Here is a 26,652-nt window from a genome sequence, read left to right as displayed (position 1 = left end):
ACAGCCTTGGGGCTCCGCACGGGCTCCCGTGTGTCTTGCACCTCCCACATCTGTCTGCGGGGGATGCAGCTGTCGCCCACGCTCAACGTGAAGACCTTGCCATTCAGTTGTTCCCTCTGTCTCCCTGGCCGCCGGGGGTGTGGCACCCCTGCGGATGGACCACGGTCCATCACCGGGGCGCGGTTGGCATCAATTCCTCGTGCAGGGGGATGGCTGGGGAGTGGCGTGTTCCCCGCAGTGGGGCCGTGGACCACGCGGGGCTCTCCAGAGGATGTTAGGTGGCCCATGAAAAGCCTTTATGTGCGGTGAGTGGTGGGGGAGGGAGGCGGGCAGCACTGGAAAGCAGTGCATCCCATAGGGAGAATGTTCTTTTCTTAGCAAATCCGTTTGTGTCTTCCTGATTCCCTCCAGGAGAGAGTTTCGCTTGGTGCTGCAGCGCCAGGCGCTTGGGAGGCCATTTGTTTACTCACCAACGATTGTTGAGCAACTGTTATGTGTAAGGCATCGTCCTAGGTGCTGGGGATACAAAGTGAACAAAACGGCCCAGAGCCCTACTTCTGTGGGACTGGCATTCTGCTGGGGGAGACAGACAATGGAGGGATAGATAGGAAACGAATATACTTGCAGAGTTGCCCTGGGTGCTGTGGAGGAGAAATATCTCAGACTAAGAGGGTTGGTAAGGGCCAGGAGTGAGGGACTGAGAGGGTGACATTTGAGCAAAGACCTGGAGGAGGTGAGGAAGGGGGCCATACAGGTACCAGGGGGAAGTGTCTGCCAGATAGAGGGAAGAGCCAGTGCAAAGGCCCTGTGGTAGGATCGTGTCTGAGGAACAGTGAGGTGGCCAGAGGAGGACATGAGGGAGAGAGTGGGGGAGTGAGGTCAGAGAGGTGATGGGGCCAGTGTAGGCAGGGCCTTGTGGGCCATTGTGGGGTCTTTGTCTTCTCTGAGTGTTGTAGGTGCCTCAGGAAGCTTCTGAGCAGGGGAGGGACAGGGTCTCCCTTCGTTCCCGAATGGACTGTGATTGGGGAGTGGGGGCAGGGTCCAGGGGGTTGACTTCAGCGGTCTGACCCAGGGTGGTGGTGGGGGGGGTGGTGGGTTCATTTTGAGATTTACCCCTTCACATCATTTGCCCATTTCCTGTTGAATATTTGGGTCATTCCTCTGGAGTTCTTCTCTGACTCTGAGGTTGCGAAATGAGCTCCTTATCTGCCAGGGGTCTGGCAACGATTGTGGCCATCTTGCTGTGAAGGCCCAGGAAGTGAGAATTCTCCTCACCGCAGCCCCCGCTGCCCTGGCTCTCGTGCTCCCCCAGCCGCAGCGCCCACCCTGCATCCTGCGCTTCGGGCTGAGCGCAGACACCTTGCCCAGGCTGCTCTAACACCCAGTGTCAGCTCAGGTTCTTGTGTGTGTGCGGTGAGCCGCAGTAGCCTGGGGATGCTCCCTCGGGGTGGAGCACCTGCTCGCACCTCCTTTTTTTTTTTTCCAAAGTTTCGGGTCACACTCTCCTTCCCCTTGTCTGATTTATCTTGATCGTGTTCACCGCCTGGGGCTGTTGTCTGGTCCCCCCTTCCCCTGGGGGAGCACCTTTTGCCAGAGAGAGGGCTCCATCTCCCCCTTCCTCGCTTCCCCTTTGCTATGTCCCCGGAACCTGGCAGGCGCTCAGGAAACCCTCCAGGTCCTGATGCTGCAGAACATCTGGGCCTCCGGACCGTTAGGACCTGTCCTCCAGAAAAGAGGCTGTTGGTTTTCAGGCGGGGCAGAAATGAAGTGAATGGAGAGGGAACGTTCTGGGGTTGGTTTTCTGCTCGGAGCGCTCCGAACAACGCACTGGCAGATTGCCCCCTGCTGTCCCGGCACGTGTTGTCAGAGAACAGGCTGCTGATGGCTAGCGTAGACTGAGAGCTTACCACGTATGTGCTTGACCGCGGAGGTCCTTTCCCTGGAGTATCGGCTTCACCGTGCCCGTGAACAGAACCAGACACATCCAGGCTCACATCTGCGTTCCTCCTTGTACTTTGTTGGGGCCTTGGGTCATTCTGCCTCTATCTCCTTATCTGTTAAAGGGGATAATAATGGACCCCACCTCCCATGCACAGAGTAAAGGCTGAGTGGGCAGTAACTGCCGCCACCCTCCTCCTCCTCCTCCTCACCATGGTCCTCCTTATCAGTGCTTTTCAGCATGGAGGGCGACTGGCCCGAGGTCACCCGGCTACAGAGGGGCAGAGCCAGCCCTGGCACCCACGTGTGGCACGTCAGAGCACCACATCTGTGATTTTCAAGGGAGCAGAGAGGTGGGGAGATCCTGGAACCGTTAGGCACGTCTGGGTCGGATGGTTAAGGAGACCTATCTCTGCCGGCACGGGCCTGTCGGTTGAGTGATTCGGCTGGAAAATTCTGCAGTCTTGAGGTCCTGCCAATGTCTCCCTCCTGTTTCTCTCTCATCACACATAGCGCGTGGCGAAAGCCCTTTGATGACAACGAGCCTGGCCTTCAGCACGGCCCAGGCCTGCGCTCGTGGCGGGAGTGTGAAGCGGTGGGGGAGGGCCGTGGAATAGGGCCTGCCCAGACTGGCCACTTGCCACGGTCCGTCCTGTCCCTGTGAGGTGGGGTGTTTTTATACCTGTTCTACAGATGAGAAGACTGGGGCTGGGTGGGGTCTGTATCTGTGGCCTCCTCTCTGACCTCCTGATCTCTGTCTTGTTTCTCTCTTTTCCTTTCTGTCTTTCTCATTTACATCCCCTCCAGCTACACTGCCTCATTGCTGTTCCTCCTTACATCCCATAAACACTCCCACCTCAGAGACATGGCATTTGCCCTACGCTCTGTCTGGCACACTCTTCCCCAAGATTTTTGCAGGACTCCCTCCCTTGCTTTATCCAGAGTCTCTGTTTAAATGTCACCTCCTCCAAGAGGCCTCCCCTGACCTCCCCATTTGAAAGAACACCTCCCGGGGCTCCTGGGTGGCTCAGTCGGTTAAGCCTCCGCCTTCGGCTCAGGTCATGATCTTGGGGTCCTGGGACCGAGCCCCAAGTCGGGCTCCCTGCTCAGCAGGGAGTCTGTTTCTCCCTCTGCCCATCCTCTGGCTTGTGCTCTCTCTCTCAAATAAATAAATAAAATCTTAAAAAAAACAAAAGAAAGAACACCTCCCTTCCCAAGACCTTCAAGCCTGTCATTCTGATTCGCTTTCATAGTATTTATCGGTGCCTGACCTTGTATTGTAAGCGTGGTTTTTCTTTATTTTGGTCCATCTCCTTTACTAGAATGTAATACCCACCAAGTGAGGAATTTTTCTCTGTTTCATTGACAGATTTGTCCCCAGGCCCTAGAATACTGCTCTGCCATGAAGAAGGTGCTCAGGGGACATTTATTGAATGAGTGAGTGAATGAGCGAATGAATCAGTGATGCTCCCCAGCCCCAGAACACCCGCTTTGGCTCAGGGTCAGGTGACCTGGATGCCGTGTCTGGGCCCCTCTGAGTCAGCGTCTCTCACTCCTGTCCTCATCTGTCCCCTAGGAGCTGGCCAAGAGGACTCCTGGCAAGCACCCGGACCACCCTGCGGTCCAGAGCGCCCTGCAGGCCATGAAGACCGTGTGCTCTAACATCAATGAGACCAAGCGGCAGATGGAGAAGCTGGAGGTCCTGGAGCAGCTGCAGTCCCACATCGAGGGCTGGGAGGTGCGTCAGGGGGGAGGCCTCCTGGGCTTGAGAGGGGCCCCGGGGATGCGCGGCTGCAGGTACACTGTGGTCTGGCCCCCAGATTTCAGCCTGCTGTGTGTGTGTGGTTTGGCCTCTGTGGCGTTTGTAAAAAAAAAAAAAAATTGTTTAGTTATTTTCCTGGGAAGTCCACATAAAAGTCTAGATTTAAAGTTTCTTTTGAAAAATCGGTAGCCCTGGGCCCCCACTTCCCATGACCACAGCCACTAGAGCTTCCGGTTTTTTCCTTAGTCCCCAGTGCCTCCCATTCCTCCCCAGTCTCTCTCCTTCACACGTTGCCTTGTCTGCCTGGTGTCCATAGGCCTTTGAGCTTTTGAATGCCAAGGTCCACGGTAGTGCTTACGGGTCCACTCCAGGACAGGATTCTGGCCTTGACGCTCCCTTGCTGGGTGACTTCAGGCAGATGTCTTAACTTCTCTGAACCTCCTGTTTCCTCATCTATTCCTGGCACACAGTAGGTACTCAATAAATGGTAGCTGTTGCTATTACATTACTATCGTCACGCTTACGGGGGTCTGGGATTCTTGAAATCTCATTGTGCATGTATTTAAACCTCCATGTCTTCCTTAGATTTATTTGTTTAAACCTCCATGTCTTCCTTAGATTATTAGAGATTTCCTACAAATCTGTTGAAGGAAATGGGGAAATCTGAATAAATAAAAAAAAAATGAGTATCAGAGTAAATGCAGCTGGAATGGAAGATCAAACGGAAAGATGAAAGACTCCTAGATTCTTCTCTGAATCATCTGCCTTTGGGTTTTCTGGCGCTTGCTACTTTTGGGATTTCCACTTCTTTTCCCTGCGTTCCGGAATCCTGAATGTGACTCCGTATCACTGCAGAGATTGAGAGTCTGGCTGTAGAGAGGGGCCTGCTTTGAGGGAGGAGGCGGGTAGTGTGGATTAGTGCTTGCCACGTACCCATCCTCTTCCCGCTGGGCCTTCCCGTCCTCTTGGAGCCCGGGAACAAAGAGCTGCATTTCTCAGACCCCCTTGTAGATCAGGTTTGGGATGTGATTGGCCAAAGTCAGATCCAGCTGCTGGGGATTGGGCAGATGGGGTGGGACAGAGATCACCCCGTGCTGTCTTTGCAGCAGAGCACAGCCGTGGTCGTGTTGGGGGGTCCGTGGTAGCATCAGCAGAGGGTCCGGGCTCCAGCATCCTGGGTATTCAGAGGCATGGGGCACCTGCTTGTTGTTGGTGGCGTGTATCTATCAGGCAGGGCTGGCTCTGCGGCTGGCAGTTGAGGCAGCAGCTCCCAAGGGCTAGATGCAGCCTGGTGCCATTTTCCTGGAGTATCCGCTCGGGCAGGTGTGTGTGTGACTCTTCCTTTTCCCAGTGGGGGCCAAGGCAGTGGCTCTGTGAGGGGTGGGCCAGGTATACGGTGTTGTTGGTTTTCTGGGAGCCCCGGTTTGGATTCCTGCCTCTCCTAGACCATCCGACAATTAAGTAAGCCCCTTATTTCTTTCTGCTTAAAATATATGTAGCTTGGTTTCTATGTCCTGTGACTGCAAATTGCCGGATACTCAGGTGTGTCGGTTAGGGTGTGTTGTCTCAGGACTCACGTCGGCCCTAAGATGTCAGGGCTCCCACTTTGTCTCCTGCAGTCCTCTTGGCCTTCCCCGCCCGGTTCCATGAGAGCCGGAGCTCCAGGCATCTCGTGTTCCAAAATCGCAGGAGACAGGGGTATGGCCAGAGCAGATGAGAGGAAGCTCTTCTCCTCAGTGGAGGAAAACCTTTCCCAGATGCCCCAAAGAGACTTCCCCTTTCATCTCATTGACCAGTGGGTCACACGGCCACTTTCAGCCAACACGCCTACCTAAAGAGCAAACAGAATGGAGGGTGTGTTTAAGCCTGTTTGGGCTTTGAGCTTCCTGGCAGCCAAGGTGAAGAGAGCAGGAGACATAAGTTACTCAATATTTATTTTCAAAAAAGGAAGACCGAGCAGTTCTTCTGGGAGACAGAGAGTTTCCTGGAAACCAGCTGAAAAAGAAATTTCTCACATGGGAGCCTGTGGAGAGGAGGATTGAGCAAGCAGTTTGGCAGCGGGAGCAGAAGTGATCTCTAGATGCCTACTTCTGGGAAGGACCTAGGGAAATAGGAACTAAGGATCTTTAGGGGCCCTTTTAGACCCTGAAAAATCTACAGTTGGAAAGTGGCCCTGATTTCGATCACCATTTCTGGGTGCTGTAGGAAATACATGCGCCAGAATAAGAATTGCTGGCGATGATTGAGCCCTATTACATGTCTCCAGTACTAAGGGGAGGTGCTCTTATGATCCCCATTGGACAGCTGAGGAAACGGAGGCACAGGGACTTGGTTTGGAGACCCAGCCCTGTAACTGACAGATTGCCCTGCCTCAGGCAAGTTTGTCACGCTCTCTTGGCCTCCATTTGCCCTTGGTTGTCTAATTTGAGTAATAGTATCTCTTGAAGGTACCTCTGGTGTCATTCTTTTTTTATTTTTTTAAGATTTTATTTATTTGTGTGTGTGAGAGAGAGAGGGAGAGCACAAGCGGGGGGAGGGCAGAGGGAGAAGCAGGCTCCCTGCTGAGCTAGGAGCCCAATGCGGGACTCGATCCCAGGACACTGGGATCATGACCTGAGCCGAAGGCAGACGCTTAACGACCGAGCCTCCCAGTCGTCCCTCTTCTGGTGTCATTCTCAGGATAAAGTGAAAATTGGAGTATGAATGCTCTTTGGAAAAAGTAGAGTGGTTTTCTGTGCAGTAGAAAGGTTTCTTTTTGTTTTTTAAGTGTATTTATTTAAGTAATCTCTACTCCCAATGTGGGGTTTGAACTCACAACCCCGAGATCAAGAGTCACATGCTCCACTGACTGAGCCAGCCAGGTGCCCCAGTAGGAAGGTTTTTAAATGCAGTTTGATCCTCAGGGTGACTTGTAAAAATAATGTGTTATCATAGCTAGAAAAAATCCCGTGTACCAGTGAAGCTACTTGCAGTGGTCTCATGCTCTCTGTAGTTACAGCCTCAGGGGACAGTGTGACTTCGGGTGTAGTTTGTGGTGAACTGGCAGTGGTTGCAGATCCTTACTTCTGATAATCTTCCTGATAATTACCAATCTTTCCATCTGACCTCTCACCGGTCTGGTTAGATAGCTGCCATCTAGCTCTTGGAATATGGCTGGCAAGGGACTCGTTGTGGGAGGAGGGGCAGTCTCTCCTTAGCTGCTTTCTGGCCGTGTGCTTGGGCTTGCATCCTGAGTTTGATCTCCGATCGCTGGCTCCTCCCCCTCCCCCATCCTTCCTAAGCTGCTTGTCCTTTTTAGTCGTGAGACTGGTTTACTTAAAACCAGATAAATTAATCCGTAAATCCACTTTACAGAACGCAAGGAAATGGCAGGATGTTGCAATACGGTGGAAGTGGGTGAACGAGCCAGCCCCCTTTGCGGGGAGGGGTTCTTTGTCCTCAGTTTCCCCATCTGAAAAGTCCGGATAATCGCAGCCCCCCTTCTTGGGTCACTTGAGGATTCGGGAGGGGACGCATGTACAGCACTCAAAACGGTGCTCCTTCATTGGCTCGGAGTAAACGCTCCATGAACGTCGGGAGGAGCAGTGGCAGCAGAGCAGGATTTCATTCTTACTTTTTTTTTTAGATGAAAAAGTATCATGCAACTTTAGCTACAGCTCATACCCGGTGTGGGCTGACCCTCCTGCAGAGGGACACTCGGGGAGCAAGCCCCATGGACTTTTGTGTGAAGCTCACAGTAATAAAAAGAAATGCATGTTCTTAATAAGAAGGATAGGGCACACTTGTCTTGCTGGCTCTGGAAATGCTGGTTGCCCACTCACCCATGAGGGGACAGAAGGAAAATAGGAGTGAGGAAACCTAAAATTTTTATTAAAAAAAAAAAAAAAAAAAGAGACCATAAACAGAAATGGTCATAGGTCCTTCCACCCTTCCTGGGATGCTTTATGCTCCAGGGGCCTGTGGTCTCTCCCCTTTGGAGACCCCTGCTGTAGACAAGTAGTCTCATAAAAAGTCCTTCAGGTTGTCAGGTTACCTTCTAACAGGCAGCCCTCCCTCCCCTCCCTGGGTAGTAGAGGTTGGTGGGTAGGAGAGGGGGGGCCATCCTGTCTGGGTTCAAATCCCAGCTTGCTCACTGACCAGCTGTGTGACCTTGAACTAGTCACTTCCCTGCTCTATGCTTCAGTTTCTTGATCTGTAAAATGAGAGTTGTCGTAAGGATGAACTGTATTTGTATAAAATACTTAGAACCGTAGCGGGCGCGTGGTAAGCTTTCATCATCTTCTCTCCATGTTAATGCTTCAGTTTGAGCGAGTCTACACTGTCCGCAAGTCTCTAGCCCTGGCTGGTGGAAACCTTGGTTCTCAGCCTCTTCCCTGTGCATCTGATCCTCAGCACCACCCCTGACCCAGGTTCAAGGATTCTGGGGAGACTGAGGGCCAGCTGGGCTTCTCAGCAGGGCTAGGGTGGATGGGGCATCTCCCTGTAGTGTCCTTGGCAGTTCAAGTGTATTTGCTAGGTGGTCTTTGGCCAAAGCTGGAGGGACAGCTTCCCAGGCTGGGTTCACTGCTCTTTGCAGTCCCTAGACATTGACAGAGGGAGGTCAGGTGTAGGCCTGTGTGATGTCGGGGTTCTGGGTCCTGCAGCCAGGCCAGGTACCAGATTCACATACAAGCAGCTAAAATCCCCCTTTGGAGGCTGGAAGGCGGAGGGGTGGGCATGAGTGAGGTGAGGGGATGAGGTAGGGAGGCAGGCGGCCTCCAGGAGCTGCTGAACGGCGTCTGCCCCAAGCTGGCCCATGGTCTGTGGATAGAGCCTCATCACCCCAAGAGTCACGCTCACCCTGTTGGCGACGATACTGGGGGCCTAGGGGGCTCTTCGTCATGAGACCCCCGAGCCGTGGAGCAGCGGGCTCACTCCCTCACTGGTGGCTGTGTGCGGAGTCCGATGCCTGTCTGCAGCATGCAGACATCTGTGCTCTGGTTTCTGTTAACAGGTGCACGCACCTGCCCTAGGCTGCCTAGCCCTTGACCACAAGGAGGCTGGTGTCCCAGGACCCCAAGTGGGCCCCAGGGGGATCTCTGGCATTTTTGGGTGATGAGTGTGCTGTGCTCAAGGGACACAGCACGGAGCAGGGGAGACTGCAGTGGGCAGTTAGCAGAAAGCCTGATTTCTGCGTTTCTAGAACCAGTTCCCCTTCTGGGTCTCAGAAATAACTGAGTCAGCATACCTCATCGGATGTGAACTCCTCTTTGGTTCTGGGTGTCGCGTGTTTGGGGAAGGAGACTGTGCACACTTCTCCCTCTCTCTTTCTCAAGTTCATTTCTGGGCAGAGACAGCATCACGCATCATTCTCCCTCCTCGGTAATCTGCAGGTCTATCAAACACACCTCCCTGAACCCCTCTTTCGTGTAGTGTCCCTCGGGCCTAAATGTCACAGGCACCCCACTGTCTGCCTATTGACGGGCCTGGTCCTAATCCTAATGTGTGGGTTCAGGCACCTGGTTGGCTGCCGAAAGGAGGGAGGATGGCATAAATGAGGTAGAAGTTGATTTCTTAGCAGGAGAGCAGGTGGGGGGGCACTCTGCTCCCTGTGGACCCAGGTTCCTGCCAGCTTCTTGCTCCACCGTCTGCTACCATGTATACCACTGTTCCAGTTGTCTTCCAGCCTGTGACAAGAGGGAAGGGAGGGAGAGGAGAGGAAGCTATTTTCTTTCCAGGAAATATTGTAAAAACAGGGCACACGGGCCATACGTTAGTCACATGACCCACATGGATACAAGGGATGCTGGGAAACGGAGTCTGTGGTTGGCCAGCTGAGTGCCAGCTAACTCCATTCCTGCGACAGGTAGGAGCCTGCGTGGCTGGCATCTGGGGCCCTCCCAGGTGTGTTTCCAGCCCCCTCTCATTTAGCACTTTGAGAGCTCTGTGCCCCACTCTTGGTCCTGCCTGAGCTCCAGACAGACCTGTGCCTCTCCTGACCCCACCAGCTGGAACGTCACGGAGGTTCAGGGAGCTTCACACCCACGGAGCGTCGTGGCCACCCCCGTCACTTAGCATAGATGACCAGGTCGAGTTTGAGAACTGCTTCCATCTGTGTTCCTATCTGTAGCTAGGGTAAGTGCTCCAAGAATCCTGCCCCGATGGTGTTCACACTGTTTATCACCCGCTCTACAGGCATTTATTGAGCACCTGCTGGGTGCCTGAGAGGGTTACAGGTGCTTGGAAGACGGTGGGAAATGCTGACTAATGCTCGATATAGCTTCCTGTCCTTAAGGGCAGCGGCATTCTAGTGGGGTCAGTGATACCATCACAAGGCAAGACGTAAATGAGGAAGGGATAGGCAAAAACAAAACAAACATGAAAAGCCCCAAACCCCAAGCAAGAACTGAACCAAGATAAAACCGGATGCCAACGCGGGCTGGGTGGATCCGACTTCCCCTCCCCGAGCCCAGGTTTCTGTCCTAAGAAATGGGCATCTCCATGCGCTCTTCCCGACATTGTTCCGGCGTGCTCGACAGACAGAAGCCATTGATCAGATTGTTTGGATTTTTCTGGCTGCTGAGAGAGTTCCTGCAGTGGTGCGTTTAGGTTTTGGGGTGCGAGCGAGGCAGTGGTAGGTTCTGTCTCTGGGAAGGAAGCGGGTATCCCCGAGTGCTCTCCTGGATTAACCAGCTCATGCCCTGCTCCCCTCGTCACTCTTGCAGGGCTCCAACCTCACGGACATCTGCACCCAGCTCCTCCTACAAGGGACTTTGTTAAAAATCTCCGCGGGCAACATCCAGGAGAGGGCCTTCTTCCTCTTCGACAACCTCCTTGTCTACTGCAAGCGGAAATCCAGGTGAGTTGCTGGGGCGGCTGGGGGCCCGGCTGCCCAGGTGAGCCAGGAGGCAGGAATTCGGTGGGACCTTGACAGCCTCTCACGGTGACACCTTAGGCTTGTCACTTCCCTCTCTGGGCCTCCCTTTTCTGAGTTGAGGGGTTGTTTTCTAGATCAGCACCACCTAATAGAAATATAATGCGAGCCATATGTCTTATTTAAAATTTTCTAGCAGCCACTTTAAAAAAAATAAAAAAGAAATAGGCAAAGTGAATTTAAATAATATATTTTATTTTTTCCAATATATCTCTAAATATTATTTTAATGTACACAACCAATGTATAATCAATTTTTGAAAATTATTAAAGAGATATTTTGCATTTTGTTTTGTTTTGTATACTAAGCCTTCAAAATCTGGTGCATATCTTACACTTAACAGCACATCTCGGTTTGTCCTAGCCTCGTTTTAGGTGCTCAGCAGCCCCATGTGGCTTGTGGCTGTTGTATCGGACAGTGTGGTTCTAGATGGTCATAGAAATTTGGGGATTCTTTGTGACACTGACATCTATGATTCTGAGATCCGAAGGTGGGGGATTCAAGGGCAGAGGGCTCTTTCACTATTAAGCTTTTTGAGGGAAAGAGTAGTATCTTTGTCACTTTTGTGTCTTTCCCTGGAGCTTCCTACACTTTGTAGAGTTGAGGAGTGACTGGACGGGTGGTGAGTGGTAGACACATACAGGTGCATGCATGCTTGCAAGTGTGAATGATGGGCTGTGTGGGCAGATGGGAGGAGGGATAGGTGCATTGGTGGGGGTTGGAGGATGAGTGGATGGTGGATGAAGGGGGGCAGGGAGGATTGTGGATGGATGTGTGAATTGATTTGTGGATGGATGAGTGAGTGGGTGAAGGAGCGAATGGGTGAGTGGTTGGAGGTGTAGGAGATGGCTGGATGGAGGGATGGACAGAAAATGGGGAATGTGTGGATGTTTGGGTGGTTGGAGAAGTGGATGAAGACATGATGAGCTGGCAGAGGTGTGTTCAGCTGAGTGGTGAGTTGGGGCCTTCATGTATGATATTTAAATGAATGGGTAGATGGAGGGATGGTCATAAAATGGGAGATTCGTGGATAGATGGTCAGATGGATGGATGGATGGATGGATAGCTGGATGGTTGGTTGATAGTTGTTGGGGTGGTTGGATTCTGGGATGGAGGGTTGGGTAATTGAACGACCAAGTGGGTGGATGGGTGGATGGATGGTTGGAGAGGGAGAACTGGGAGACAGAGGGGTAGGGGAATGAGTGACCAGCTGGCTGGCTGGCTGGGTAGCTGGGTGGATAGATTGGAGGACTGAGAGATCCCTGCCTTTCAGTTTTCTGAAGAAGCCCTTTTTGAATCCTCTTTCCTGTTATCTTATTTTAGGGCTGAAACAGTGACTTTGCAGAGGCTTCTTTACTCTTTTATCTAGGAAAAGCTAAGGCTGAGGGGAGGTCCAGACCCTGGGCCCTACCGTCAGCATTGCCTCCACCTTCCTCTGGGCTCTAGGCATGTCACTTACTGTCCCTGAGCCTCTGTCTCCTTGTCTGTTTCTGCTGGCCTCCTAAGGTTGTCGTGAGGAGCCTTTCCACAGGATGAATGATGGCGTTCCTTGCGTGTTCGTGGGCTTCTCTTTCTCCTCCAGCCTGACCTCTCTGAGCCTCAGTTTTCTCTTCTGTAGAATGGGGATGATAAACCCCTTCTTACAGTAGAGTTGGTGTAGAGCCAAGCTCCTTACAGTTGAATCCCTGTTCACATTTCTCTGGCTCTGTGACTTTGCCTCTGTTTGCCTCAATTCCCTTATGTGCAAAATCGGGTGAATTATCGTTATGTATCTCAAATAATCATCGTGAAGAGCAGATGTGTTAGGCATGCCCAGTATGTAGTAAAGCTCACAAAATAAGGGTTAGCTGCTATTACTGTTAGTTAACTTACCTCCATCCGTGTTGGGTTCCTGTCCACCCACAGGTGCAGCTCCAGGCGCAGAGCGGGCACTTCAACCACAGGCCCCTTCCCCGCTGCCCTTCTTCCCAGTTCTGGGTTTGGTCCTTCTGGTTGAAGGCCTTGGCCTCCCTCTTCGACCATCTCCCGGAGCGTGTCTTCTTTATTTGATGTTTTATTGCTGCCCACTCCATTAGGTCTGTCTGTGCCTGTCTCATGTCCCTCAGTCCCCCCCATTAACACCCCCTTTTCCTTCCTCCTTGCTTCCCGCCTGTTCTCACTGGGCCCATCCTGAGAGTCCTCTGCCCTTCCCTGCCAGCCGCCCTGGGCTGTCTGAAGCAGGCACTTTCCCCAGAACACTGGGGTTTAGAAAACAGAATGTCCCTTTGGGTGTGTGTGACCTGCTCCAGCTTTGGCTGAGTTTGCTCATTCCGCCCTGGTGCAGGCCCTTCCTCCGTCGGCGTGGTCGCACCTGTCGGAGCAGTGGATCCCACGTGGGCCTTCTGGGGCTGACCCTGGGGCTGCCATGAGCTGCCTGCCTCAGTTCTGTGAGTGGGCCAGGCTGGCTGGAGGGAAAGGGTACATCTGTCTCCTGAGAGAACGTGGCTGGCGGCCAGCATTCCTGCCTCTGGATGGGGAACCAGAGGGCCGGGCTCTAAGAGGTCCCAGAGGGATCGGGCAGCGGTGGATGGAACTGCTGGCCTGACAGATGTGGTCACAGGAAATGCCTGTCACTGCTAGGTGTCTGCCGATGGTTTTGTCTTTGCCTGGGTCATGTGGGGCACCGCCCGTCCGGGACATGGGTCACGGAAGGTCTCTGACTCAGAGTGTTTCTGGCCTCATTTAAAAGTAGAGGCTCCTTGGATATCAGAAGCGGAAGGAGTGTTCTAAGAGCCCCCCTCCCCATTCTTCGGAATGGGAAACTGAGACCCCCAAGAAGAGAAGAACCCGAGAAGAGCTCATCTCTAATACCTCAACTGCTTGTTTGCGTCTTAGAGGTAACACGCAGCGCTTAAGGACACAGAGGCCCTGCCGCTCACTAGCCGTGTGGCCTTGGGCAAGTTACATCAGCTTTTTGTGCCTCTGTTTTCCTGTCTGTTCAATGCGGATAAAAGTAGTCCCCATCCGATAGGATTGTTTTTTAGATGAAGTACGCTAGAACATGTAAATCGGTTAGAATGAGGCCTGGCACGTGTATGGAAAGGAGAATTACCACTCTGTCTTCCTTTGGGGGTCTTGCACACAGCTCAGCTCACACTTAAGTTGTGTCTGGAGCAAGACTCTTCATTTTCATCACGACTCCTGCCCCAGACGTTTTCCTCCTCGAGTCTTCCTCATTCTGAGTAAACGGCATAAAGGTTTACCCAGGAACCCAGGCCAGAACCTTAGTTGACCTTGACGCTGACCTTCCTCACCCCAAACCCACTTCTTCAGCAAGTCCTTTCCATTCTGTCCCCAGAGTTTTGCCAGAACTTCAGTGTCATTCCAATAAGAATTCTAAGAGGGAGTTTTTATGTACGTATGTGTACATGATGGTAACATTTACCTGGAAGTACAAAAATAGCCTCTACAGTTTTGAAAAAGGACAAAGCTGGGGGCCTCGTACTGCTGGTAGCCAGGCTTACTATTCAGCTGCAGAAATTAAGACAACGTCGTATTGTTGCCGAATCAGACAAAGAGTTTAGTGGAATAGAAGAGCGAGTTCAGGAGCAGACCCCCATGGAAGTGTTCCTTTGAATTTCAACAAAAGTGCCAGGGCAGTTCAATAAATGATGCTTGGTTTGTTTGATATCCGATGGGGGAAAATGAGTCTTGACTGTTAGCTCACACAATACACAAAAAATCAACCTCAGATGGATCACAGATTTAAATGTGCCAGGTAAAGCAATCAGGTTTCCAGAGGAAGGCATAAGAGACTATCTTCATGATCTGGTGGTAAGCAAAGATTTCTTAAATAGGACAAAAAGTGTCATTCTAAAGGAAAAGTAGATTCATCAGATTACATTAAAATTAAGAACACAAATCAAAAGACACTGCGAAGAGAGTAAAAAGGTCAGCTATGGACTAGGGATCTTTGCAATCCATATAACTGACAGGGGACTCACATCTGGAATGTATTAAGAAGTCCTATAAGCCAAATTTGGCCCTCTGTCTGTTTTTATAAATAAAGATTTATTGGCACACAGCATGCCCATTTGTTTTGGTGTTGTCAGTGGATGCTTTCCTGCGGCAAGGACAGAGTGGAGTAGTTGACACAGAGACATGAAGCCCCCCCAAACTGAAAATGTTTACTATCTATCTGGCCCTTTTCAGAAAACATTTGCCAACTCTTGCTATAAATCATTAAGAAAAAGACAACCCAACAGAAAAGTGCTCAAGGGACAGTTATTTCACAAAAGCCCATGCATGGCCCACAGGACCGGATGGCCAATAGACATGAAAAGGTGCTTGGCCTTGTTACTCATTAGGGAAATACAAGTGAAATGTTTAATGAGCCACTAGTCTGTGCCCAGCAGAATGGCCAACACGGAAATTAGCTACAGAGGATGGGGATCCACCGGAATGTTCCTTACTCTACCGGGGCAGGGAGAATTGGTGCAACGACTTTGGAAAACAGCCTGGCATTCTCTGGTGAAGCCCACCGTGTACATCCCTTGTAACTCAGCAGTTCAGCCTCTAGGTAGATCACCTGCAGGGACGTGCACGTGTGTTCTTCATAAGACGTGCAGGAACGGTCACAGCAGTGCCAAACGGGAAGCAACCTACATGCCCGTTGCCATCATCCTTTGTGAGTCCATGTATGTGAAGTTCCAAAACAGGCAGAGCGAAGCCACGGGGTCAAAGGTCAGGATAGTGGTGACCCTTGTGGGGGGACAGGGCAGGGGTGGGGGGAGTGACTGGGAAGGGGGCACGGTGGGGGGCTTTTGGGGTGTTTACAGGGATAATAGAGGTGTGCTCGCTCTATAAACGTTAAACGAGCCCCATCCTTCTTTGGGCATTTTTTTCCTGTATGGATTTTATACTTTAATGAAAAGTTTATAGAAGCTTGTATATGCACGCACCCGTATAGGTACGCGTGGGTTGGCGCGTAAACCATCGTGCTGCTCATTGGCTTCTAGTTCCCCCTGCTTTCTGTTGGCCCCCTCCGCGGTCCCTTCTCTGCAGGCTGCCACGGGGACTCCTTTATAACCTAGATCAGATCATGTTCTTTCTCTGCTTAGACCCTATGTGGCCCCCATCTCACACTGGCAGGAGGAGCCCATCTTTACTACAGCCCAAAGGGCCCCGCAGGATCTGGCCTGTGTGGCCACTCTGACCCCTTGCCCCCCGCTCGCCTTCATCCACTCAGCTTCAGCCACCAGCTGGCTGGCTGCTCCTTACAACATGGCATGCGGCCTGTGTCCTCTGCCTGGAATGTTCCTCCCCAGATACCCTCCTAGGTTCCTCCCTCACCATCCCCTAGGTCTTTGCTCCAAAGCCACCTCTTCAATGAGGCCTCCCCTGACCACCTCTCCCTTCCCTGTCCCAGTTAAAGTCATGCCCCCCACCCTCCCTAACCATCTCCTTGCTTTATTATTATTATTTTTACAAACCTTCAGTATTTTATTTTAATTAAAAGCATATACATTGCATTCATTAAACATTCTTTTCATCTAGAGCCAAGGTCTCTTCTTTGAGGATAAGTTCACTCTTAACACAAAAGCAACTCACCTTTATCAAGTCTTTCCAAAACAGTCAACTTAATGTTCAGGGAGACAGCTCTCTTTCCACATTCATATGTTCTCACGTATATAATACGTAGTTTACCCAATTACAATGACAGGTGCACATCAGGCAAATAGATTTGGGAACATCACCCACCTGGCGGAGCAGAGGGGCCTGCGTGTACCACACAGTGGCCTTCGAGCCCTGAGACTTCATTCTCTGCTTTATTTTAACCACACATTTAGCACTCCTGACATAACTTGTCTTTGACTTTTCTGCTTAGCCTCTGTCTCTGTGCCCCCTGCCCCCTCGTATTGGAGGATGAGTTCTCAGAGACTTTGTTTTGTTCACTGCTGCAGCCCCAGCGCCTAGTGGAGTGCCTGGCACTCAGTAGGTGTTCTCTAAAGTGCTTGCTGAATGCATGGATGAGTGACTCCCCTTGGCCCCAACTTGGCATCCTCTCCATAGGAAGCACTGGTCAGATGTTTGTTGAGTGACTGAGTGAGTGGCAGATTGACCTGAGTGAGGGAATGAATGGTGGGCAGGTGGACATGGATGGTTGGGTGGACTGCCTACTCCAGGCACCCTTCTTCTCTGGTCAGATTTCAGGAAGTACCCCTCTTTTTAGACACTCTGAGAGCCCCTCCCTACTTTTTAGCCAAGAGGAATGAGTTTCTATTGCTTCCGGTTAGTTTCTCATCAATGTAAACTGGTTAGCTGTAGCTCTGTGTGGTCAGCAAGGCGACTAGCCTAATTTCCAGATGGAGGAACTGCATCTGGAATGGAGAAGTGACTTGTTCAAGTCACCCAGCCACCAGCCAAAAACCCATGCTCCTGAGCCCGGTGCAGTGCTCCTGCCATCTCGGGCACCCTTCCAGATTACCGCTCTGCTTCCCTTTGCTCTTTTGAGCCCCCGTTAGGTGAGACATAGGGGTTGCTGACTTCCCGCTGTCTTTCAGGGTCACTGGGGGCAAGAAATCCACCAAGAGGACCAAGTCCATCAATGGCTCCCTCTACATCTTCAGGGGTCGAATCAACACTGAAGTCATGGAGGTGGAGAATGTGGAAGATGGGACAGGTAGACCCTAACCCCAAGGCCCACCTAAGCCCCAGCCCCACCTGCTCTGTGGCTCTGTTCAGTCTTTTTTTTTTTTAGAGGTGGGGAGGGACAGAGGGAGAGGGAGAGAGAGAATCTTAAGGAGGCCGCCGCGCTGGGCATGGAGCCCGTTGCGGGGCTTGATCTCACGACCCTGAAATCATAACCTGAGCCGAAATCTAGAGTCTGATGTTTAACTGACTGAGCCACCCAGGTGTCCCTCAGTTTTTTCTTTTATTTGAAGTGTGACCTACCTAAGAAAATTGTCTAAAACATAAGCACATTGCGTGAACACCTGGGTAGTCACCATTCAAGTTAATAAGTAAACTGCTGTGTGTACCCCCAAAGGTCCTCACACACTCCTCCTTGGTCACAGCAGCATCTCCCGCAGCTCAGAAGTAACTGTCCAGATTTTGTGATGATCATTTTCTTGCTTTTTTAAAAACATTTTTATCTCCTAAGTATGCATTAGTAAACATTTTAATGAAAATTTGTTTCAAAACTTTCTTTAAAATGTTATGTCATTATATGCAGATTAAATGGCTTTAAATATATACACGTAGTTATATAGATATAGTCTTACATACCTATTGAAGTGTCATAAAATATTGTATATTTTTTTGCATCTCGCTTTGTGTTTCTGCATGTAGCTTTCTGCACGGTGTTGGTTCCCACTGTAAAACTCTTATTTGTGCCTTTGGTGATAGACATTTGGGTCATTTCTGCTGTTTGCTATTATGAACAGTGAGGCCGTGAGCAGTCTCGTGTGAACCTCTTTGTGTATGTGCCCTTGAGCTTGGCGAGGGGCAGGAGTTCCTAACTGGTTTTGAGACACGGACTCCTTTGGCAGTGTCACGAAACCTGTGGACCCCTCCTCGGATTTAGGGTATGGGCAGCTTCAGCTTCCCTGGAAACTGACAGCCTGTTTTCAGAGGTTGGCCAGTCCCCATCCCAGCCAGCAGTGCATAGGGGCCCCGGACTTGGCATTGCTGGGCTTGCACTAGGTTTTAAGTGGCCCCAGTGCCCAGATGAGATGGGCAGGGAGGCTGGGACATATTCCCCAGGCTCCGGGACTCCTGCATTTGTGCCCAGACTGTGGGGTCTTGAAGCCGCTGTAATTGATGGGTGTGGGGGGAGTCTTCGTTTGCAGATCCTCTGTTCTTTGCAGAGAATAGAGAGGAGGGGGAGTGAGCATTTGAAGGGTTGCAAGTTCAGCTCTCAGACCCTCATCCTGTTGATGCCCCTGCCACCCTGTCTTTCTGGAGCGAGACGTGCTGGTCCCGTGACCTTACTTTCAAGCGTGTAGTGGGGAATGTTCAGAGTTGTGTGGCTGAGCCCGGACTGACCCACCTTGGCCTTCTTCCCCCGCCAGCGGATTACCATAGCAACGGCTACACTGTCACCAACGGCTGGAAGATCCACAACACGGCCAAAAACAAGTGGTTCGTTTGCATGGCCAAGACAGCCGAGGAGAAGCAAAAGTGGCTGGACGCCATCATCCGCGAGCGGGAACAGCGTGAGAGTGAGTGCGCCCTCTCCTGGGCCTCCGAAGAGCGGTGGCTCTGGGGGGCTTTCCCGGGATCCTGGGGTGTGTATGGCTTCCCCTAGACTGGTCACTTCTTCGGAGTGAGGACTATGTCCAGGGAGGGGGCCTAGGCCCCTTTCCAGAGAGGTTGGAGCTACAAGACGCAGGTCATTGAGGGGGCAGAGAGCTCTGGGACCGTGTTATAACTTGGTGGTACTTTGGATCACCTGAGGGCATCTGTTAGAGCCCACTCAACAGATGGTGACACTGAGGCCCAGTGGAAGGGACTTGCCCAAGGGTCAAGGGTCACATGGTTGGTCACCCTGGGATTCGTGGTACCCTTCACCCTTGAGGGCTGGTAGCCAAAACGTTCCCTCCATGCCTCTGTCTCCCCCATGGTTCTGTTACCTTCAGCTGGGGTTCTTTGTGCTTGAGACTCAGAGTCTGCATCTGGGAGGAGGATCCTTGGGGGGCTGCTCATTAACTGTGGTCACAGATCTCTCTGGGCCCAGGCTCCCCGGAGGCAGCTTGCATAACGCCTTGTGGGGCTAGGTGTGGTAGCTGGGTGGGGTTGGGACCTGGCTCTGGGTTGTTGTGTAGAGAAAAGGGAGCTGTGCTGTGTCTAGGGGCAAGTTCCTTTAGCTTTCAGACCTCAGTGATGCCATCTGATGAGTGGGGATACACGGTCCTGCTGCACAGGGTTGTAATGGTGCTAAATGCAGTATGGATTTGACCATACTTGGAAATTTAACACGTGATCCTAAAAACCCTACCCCCCCTCCCACCTTTGCAAAGGAGGAAACTGAGGTACAGTTTTCTCTGTATCTGCAGCCTTCCACTTGGGTGTGTCATAGACCTCTCACACTTGCCATGTCTAATCAGAACTCCTAATTTCCATCCTGTCTTCCGCCCCAAACCTGGAGGTTCCCCATCTCAGTACCTGGTTCCTCCCTTCGCCTGGGGCCTCAGATTCAAACTCTTGGTGCCATCCCTGGTTTCTGCCCACTCCCCAAATTCAGTGTATGGAGTCCCTTTACTTCTGCCAGATCCTCCCACTTCCCTTTCCTCCCTACCTTTACCCATGTGCAAGTCACCACCATCTCCCAGGACTATGGGCAGAAGCTAGATTTTAAGTTTTGAGGTGATATTTCTTGATTTTAAATTTTGTATCAAAATTTATTCAAATGGCTTTAGGCCAAACAAACTACTGAAGCTGGGCCCTGGTTGGCAAGCTTGTGAGCCCTGAAACTGGTCAGGACTGGCGGTGGGGCTCAGGGGCGTGGACTGGCCTGGGTGTGGCTGGTCAGTGTCTTTGTGGTTAGAATGGAGGGCTGTGGTCTATGCAGGATATGCGATCACGAGTAGGGTGTGGCCTCAGTGGGCCGCAGCCGTTAGAATCGGGTGTTGTCCAAACCTTGACTTCAGGGCTGGGTTTACAGGGATGGTGCATGCTGTGATCAGGAGCACAGATCTGGAGCCAAACTTTCTGGGTCGAAATCCTGGTTCCACCACTTCTAGTTGGGTAACCTTAGACAGACAGCTTCATTTCTCTGGGCTTCCGTTTCTTGGGATAATTTTGCCTTACAGGTTTCTTGAGGATTAAGTGGCGTATAGTAGGCGCTTCCAGCATTTTCTATTGTTATTTGTCATTGCTGTTGTCAGGAGTGGACAGGGTCCAAGTAGAAAATGTGGGGCAGGGATCTGGTCAGGGTTCTGTGCCAATTGTCTAGAGAAACAGGCAGATTTTTCTCCCTGGCTGGGAGGAAGAACTCAGTAGGCTTCCTGATAACCTCTGAATTTGGAAACCCATGCGCAGGTTGACGGGTTGAATGAGCTTGACTTCTTATTACCCTGGGACTTAACCTCTCTGGGCCTCAGCTTTGCCTTCTGTATAATGGGGGCGATCAGCCTCCCTCCCCTACAGGGTTGTGTGAGAAGTCACTGGCAGGTGCCCAAAGCAGTGACTGACACGCAGGGAGTGCTCTCTAGATGACCGCGGTGGGGGGCACTCGGGTGGGCAGCTGGGCGGTGGGCTTCCAGGAGCCGCAGGCCTGCCCCCCTCTGCTCCCTGAGTGCTGACTGTGCCCCCTCCGTAGGCCTGAAGCTGGGCATGGAGCGGGACGCCTACGTCATGATTGCGGAGAAGGGGGAGAAGCTTTACCACATGATGATGAACAAGAAGGTGAACCTGATCAAGGACCGCCGGAGAAAACTGAGCACTGTCCCCAAGTGCTTCCTCGGCAAGTGAGTGGCCCCACCCAGGCCTCCGAGGGGTTCCTGCGCTGGTCCCGGGCAGCGGGTGGGCCAGACTGTTCCCACCTGGCTCTTCCCCAGGAGCCCTGCAGGGCAGAGCCGCTAAAGCACCCCGAATCCTCATTTAACAGACCTCAGAGGTCAAGAAGGATAGTGGGGTCCCCATGTCAGGTCTTTCAAATGTTTCCTACCACAACTCACTGCAGAATGGTAAATTTTATGTTGTAACCTGGCACACACATCCACGTAACATGATTGAAGCCAGTTTCACAGAACTTACTGTGCTGGGCACGCTCTGAAAGTGTCTGTCTTTTCTGTTCTGTTTCTTTGCTGTTCTGCCTTGTCCTTTGTATGTTATTCATTTCTCCATTTGTTTTAAAAAATAATGCGAAGCGAGACCATGGCATTGGTTTCACAAACTGCTAATGGGTTGCCCACCATGGATTGAGAGGCGCTGCCCTCACGCTCAAAACAGAAGCCACTGTAGATAGTTCAAGCAAAGAGGTTCAAGCACAGAGAGTTGCCGGAAGCGCCGAAGAGCAGACGGGGGCCTTCGCGTCAGTCCGCGCGGGCTGCCGTCCGCACACACCACAGGCCGAGCAGCTCAAACAGAGACTTACCGCCCCGCAGTCCTAGAGGCTGGAGCTCGGAGCCCAAGGTGTGGGCAGGCTTGGCGTCCCGTGAGGCCTCCCTGCCTGGGTTACGCATGCGGGAGAAGGGGAGGCTCCTGGCAGCTTTCAGGATTTGAGGGCCTCAATGTCTCTGTTTGGGAAATACATTCCTTCCCAATAATAAAACATTTTACCCCCTGCCCCCATTTCATAACCAAGGATCAAGGGGGTCAGAGCACAGGTGTATCTTAAACCCAGATTTACATCTCCTTCACCTGGTGGGGGCGGCAGATACACAGTCCCACTAAAATTGCCAGGCTGTGTGCTGCCCTGCTGTGCGCTCGACGTGGTGGTCGACACGGAGGGTGCCAACCTCACGGAGCTTGTGGTCCAGCAGGGGAGAGAAATTTGCCTGGGAGGCAGGAACTTCATTGAGAATGTATTGACTTATAACCCTCCCCCTTCCCAAAAGCTTTTGAAGAGGCCCTGGATACAACCCTCTGTGTTATGATCTCGCCCCGGACCAGGGGAGAGGTGATTTGGACAAAGGGGTCACAGTAAAGATGGGGGCAGTGGTTGCATTCTGGATCATTTTGAAAGTGACCGCATTTGCTGGTCGGGTGAGAAAAAAGGGAGTTGAGGATTGTGAGCCCCTAGAAGGCTGGAGTTGCCGCTTGCTGAGAAGGGGAAGGAGATGGATGGAGGAGCAGGTTTCAGGGGCAGGAGTAGAGCTCGGAGGCTCCTTTTGGACAGGTGCCCTTGAGATTCTTAGACACCCGGACAGAGATGTTGACTCCTTAGTTGGATGTAGATCTTAACTTGGGGAGAAAAGACTGGGTTGAAGGAGTAAATGCAGGGCATGTGGGCATTTTTATTTATTTATTTTTTAAGATTTTACTCATTTATTTGAGAGACAGCATGAGCTGGGGGGAGGGGCGGAGGCAGAGGGAGAAGCAGGCTCCCTGCAGAGTGGGGGAGCCTGGCGCGGGCCTTGATCCTAGGACCTCAAGATCATGGCCTGAGCCAAAGGCAAATGCTTAACCGACTGAGCCACCCAGGTGCCATCAAAACATTTTGATGGTTTTTAAAGCCATGGGACTGAACTCTGCAAGGGGACACGCAGGGAGAGTCGAGGCAGGTACTGGGCCTTGGGGCCGCCAGCGTCTGGAGGAAGGAGCCTAAGAGGGGGCGGGCAGAGAGGTAGGAGGCACTCAGGGCACGTGTGGCATCCTGGAAGCCAAGTGAAGAAGATGCAGAGATGCGGCGCAGCGGCAGCTAGGTTTGGATGCGCTAAGGTCGAAATGCCCGGGGACATTCAAGTGCCAATGTTGGACAGGCCCTTGGAGACCAAGTGTGGAGCTGGGGCAGAGCTCATTGGTCACGGCCTGAGGCTTGTGGTGGAATGGGCAGCAGGCAGGAGATTTTGGGGGGTGGTTGGTCTCCTGAGGGGTGGCCGAGGGCTGCCCTGGACGGGCTGCCCTGTTGTCCCCAGGGGTCAGCAACCCCAGCCGTGAGCTCCCTGGAAAGGTGTGTGGAGAGAAGAGTCTGGGCCCCAGACCTCTGGGAATTGGGCAAGGGGCAGCTTGGCTCATTTCCATCAGCTGGTCTTTAATTCCTGGGCAGAAAGGAGGTTTTTCTCTCGGGAAGGGCTTGCTTCCGGCCCCCCGGGTCAGACGACCTCTCCACCTCCTGCCAAGCCCCTTGGGGAGCTCAGTCCAGCCGGATGGGATAACCTGCCTGTGATTAGAGCTTCAGCGGAGTGTTCTGTCTCCTCAGGAAGGATTAGGGAGATTTCTTTTACTGCCCGTTTGAAACAGGGCCAGGATTGAAGCTTGTTTTATAATCACCGGGGCCTTAAGGACCAGACTTCCTGCAGAAGATTGTTCTAATAAAGCTCTTCTCCCCACATAGCTCTGCTCTGTGCGCAGCCCCAGGGCTCGAGACCTTCCTCCTTCCCCTCCAGGGCTCAGCTTCCAAGTCTCCTGCAGGAGCATCCTCGGTCCCTTTGGGTGGAAGGAACCTATAGCCACCAAGACATAATTATCAACCCTTTCTCTGCTCCAGGCACTGGCAGACGGCTGTGCCTTTTAACCCACATACAACACTGTGAGGCAGGTCACTGCCATTATCCCCATTTTAAGGGTAAGAGAATTGAGGCACAGAGAGAGAAGAGGTCCTGTACGAGGTCACAGAGCCACAAGTGGGGGACTGGGATTTGGATCCAGGACTCTCTCCTACCATACTCTGCTGCATGTATCCATTTATATCTTTGTTCAGCACATTTCATTTTTCCTTGGTAGTTCCTTTCTCCATATCCATCTGCACTGCTAGAGGGGGAATCTATGAATACAGAATGTGTCTGATTTATCTCTATAACTTTTGAGGGTTGGGCTTTGAGTCAGACTTGGGTGCAAGCCCTGGTCCCCCCACCTTCTAGCTGTGTGATTGTGGGCAAGTTTCTTAACCTCTCTGAACTTCAGTAAATGACCAGTTAATAAGAAATAATAAAATATGCCTCACAGGATTGTCAAAGGCTTCAGTGAGAAGCTTGAGCCCAGTGACATGCTGAGCCCAGTGCTGGCCAGAGTGACAGAAATGTGGAGTAGCCTGTTTCTGCTGTGCTCAGATAACTCGCAAAGAAAATCAAAGAATAAAATCTGGGTATTTGTGTGGAGGCATCATGGGAGAAACAGGGCATTGGGCAGACAGCATCGACTCATTCATGCATCTGTGCTGTTCATTCAGTGTTTACTGAGCCCTTACTGTGCCAGCAGGAACAGGACAGATGAACCCCTGTCCTCATGGAGAGAACTGTCCGGTGGGGAGCCAGAAAATAGACAAGTAGAAAAACATCAGCACAGAGGGGATTTCAGCCAATCGACGGATATTGCAAGAAGTGAGTTAGGTTGATATTAAGGAGGTGAGGAAATGGGGTGATGTTTCAGCCCGGGTGGTCAGGAAGAGCCTCTCAGGGGAGGAGACGTTTTAAGCAAGCTCTAGACGAGAAGCAAGAGCCAGTCATGAGACGATCCGGGGGAACAGCATTCCTGGCAGAGGGAACAGCAGGTGTGAGAGCCCCACGGCTGGAATGAGCCTTGAGTAAGTAATTAAGGAACAGCCAGGCCAGTGTGGCTAGAGCGAGGGAGTGGCCAAGGAGTGGGAGATGAGGCTGCAGGTGCTGGCAGGGGCCATATTGGGCAGGCAAGGGGGATCGGGGGCTCAGGTTTTATTCTGGGTGCTCTGGGAAGCCATTCCGAGTCTTAAGCAGAAGAGTGGGATGAGGATGAGCTCATCACACCGGCTCTGGATGGAGGAACTGTCAGGCTATAGAACTCAGGGGACGAGTGTAATGGTGTGACTGGCAGGGGCAGTCAGGGAAGGCTTCCTGGAAGGAGAATGCCTTTGGTTTCCCCCTTGCTGCCAGAGGTTAGATGTCATTCACTGGTGTCTGCTGTTGTAGAAGCTCTGAGGTGGAAGGGGCCTCATTGTCTCACCCACCTGCACGCACAGGTGCCGGGTATCTGTGGGTAAGAGCCGATCAGTCATGGTTTGTCAGACATTGCTGCAGGAAGCTTCTACAGGAATTCTTCAGGAAGCAACTTCAGGCAGTGGAGTTACAGGGACGAATATAAAACCTCCAGTCCTACCCTCATGGAGGAGACAGGTGAGAACAAGGGGACTGCCGTACTGGCTGGTGAGTGGTACACTGGGCCTCTGCTCAGGGGACTGTCCCAGGGAGATGGCAAAGACACACCTGTGTGTCCCCTGTGCCTAGCATTGGGCTTGACACGTGGTAGTGGTTCTGGGGGTCAGGAAGGAAGGAGGGCTGAAGCCGGGCGCATGTGAACTCAACTAGTGCCCCATTGCCTGAATCCCAGACTTCCTCCCCACCAGCCTCGGCTGACCTCCTCTCTGTGTCCCCAGCTCAGTGCTCCGAGTTACATCTCTCTGAAAGGCTGGATCTTGCCGCTCTTTGTACCCAAGGCTGGCAGATTGCTGGTTTCCTTACCTGACTTCTCACTCAGGGCCTTTGTATGTGCTGATCCCCCTGACTACAACACCCTTCCTTGCCCCTCAGTGGAGGCAAACGGTGCCCCACTGACCTAGTGCAGTTCACGCGTGTGTTTTATGTGGGCCACATGGTGCTTTCAGGAAATTTTGGATTATATATCAACATGTAACAGTTGGGAGATTTCCCAGGAAATGCCGAATTTCCGGCTTCTCTTGGAAAGTAAGATGCTTTGGTCTTCCCATGTGGCCGCTGTCAGCTGTACGGAGGGGTGGCTCGCGTCTTCAGGAGCTCCAGTCCTGGCTGGTTCCACAGAGCCTCAGCCCGGCCCCGCCTCCTCCTCCTTTTTTTTGAGAGAGAGAGAGAGAGAGAGTGAGCGAGCACCAGCAAATGCAGGGAGGAGCAGAGGGAGAGGGAGAGAGAATCTTAAGCAGGTTCCATGCCCAGCACAGATCCCGACGCGGGGTTCGATCTCACAACCCTGAGATCATGACCTGAGCCAAAATCAAGAGTCGGACGCTTCACCGACTGAGCCACTCTGGCACCTCCAGCCTGGCCCCTTGTGTTCATTTACAAGAGCTCGAGGTCCCTGCGTTAGAGATGAATTTTATCTGTTTTTGCACACTGGGTTCCAGTTTGAGAGTTGATACGATGTGAAGGTTTACCTGCTGCTGAATTCAGAAGGCCCCAGAGTGAAGTACTTGTCAGAACAACCATACTGAGGCCCAGAGGGGCACAGCGTCTTGCCCAAATTCGCCCAGCGAGCTATGAACCTTTCCTGTTGCTCTAAAAGGGGTAAGACCCAGCTTGGGGCAGAAACCTGGGTCACAGTTGCTCTTCTCCGGGCTGCCTTCCTCCGCCCTAGCAGAACACACTGGGTCACTGCCTGCCCCCCGTCTGGCCACAGGGCCGCTGGTCGGTGCCAGAGGCGGCCCCTGATGGGACAGCTGGTGGGCAGCCGG

General features: G+C 52.2%; 1 protein-coding gene across 1 annotated transcript in view; it reads left to right on the top strand.

Moving 5' to 3' along the window:
* Positions 1-26,652, top strand: part of PREX1 (phosphatidylinositol-3,4,5-trisphosphate dependent Rac exchange factor 1) — a 175,966-nt gene that overhangs the window by 93,406 nt on the left and 55,908 nt on the right. The window contains exons 6-10 of the mRNA XM_036099072.2: positions 3,515-3,676; positions 10,405-10,538; positions 17,156-17,274; positions 18,665-18,814; positions 20,914-21,061. Of these exons, the coding sequence (XP_035954965.1) occupies positions 3,515-3,676; positions 10,405-10,538; positions 17,156-17,274; positions 18,665-18,814; positions 20,914-21,061 (713 nt within the window). The remainder of the gene's footprint in view (positions 1-3,514; positions 3,677-10,404; positions 10,539-17,155; positions 17,275-18,664; positions 18,815-20,913; positions 21,062-26,652) is intronic.

Source organism: Halichoerus grypus, chromosome 10, assembly GCF_964656455.1.
Source record: "Halichoerus grypus chromosome 10, mHalGry1.hap1.1, whole genome shotgun sequence".
Classification (NCBI taxonomy): Eukaryota; Metazoa; Chordata; class Mammalia; order Carnivora; family Phocidae; genus Halichoerus; species Halichoerus grypus.
This window is presented reverse-complemented; position numbering and strand designations above follow the sequence as displayed.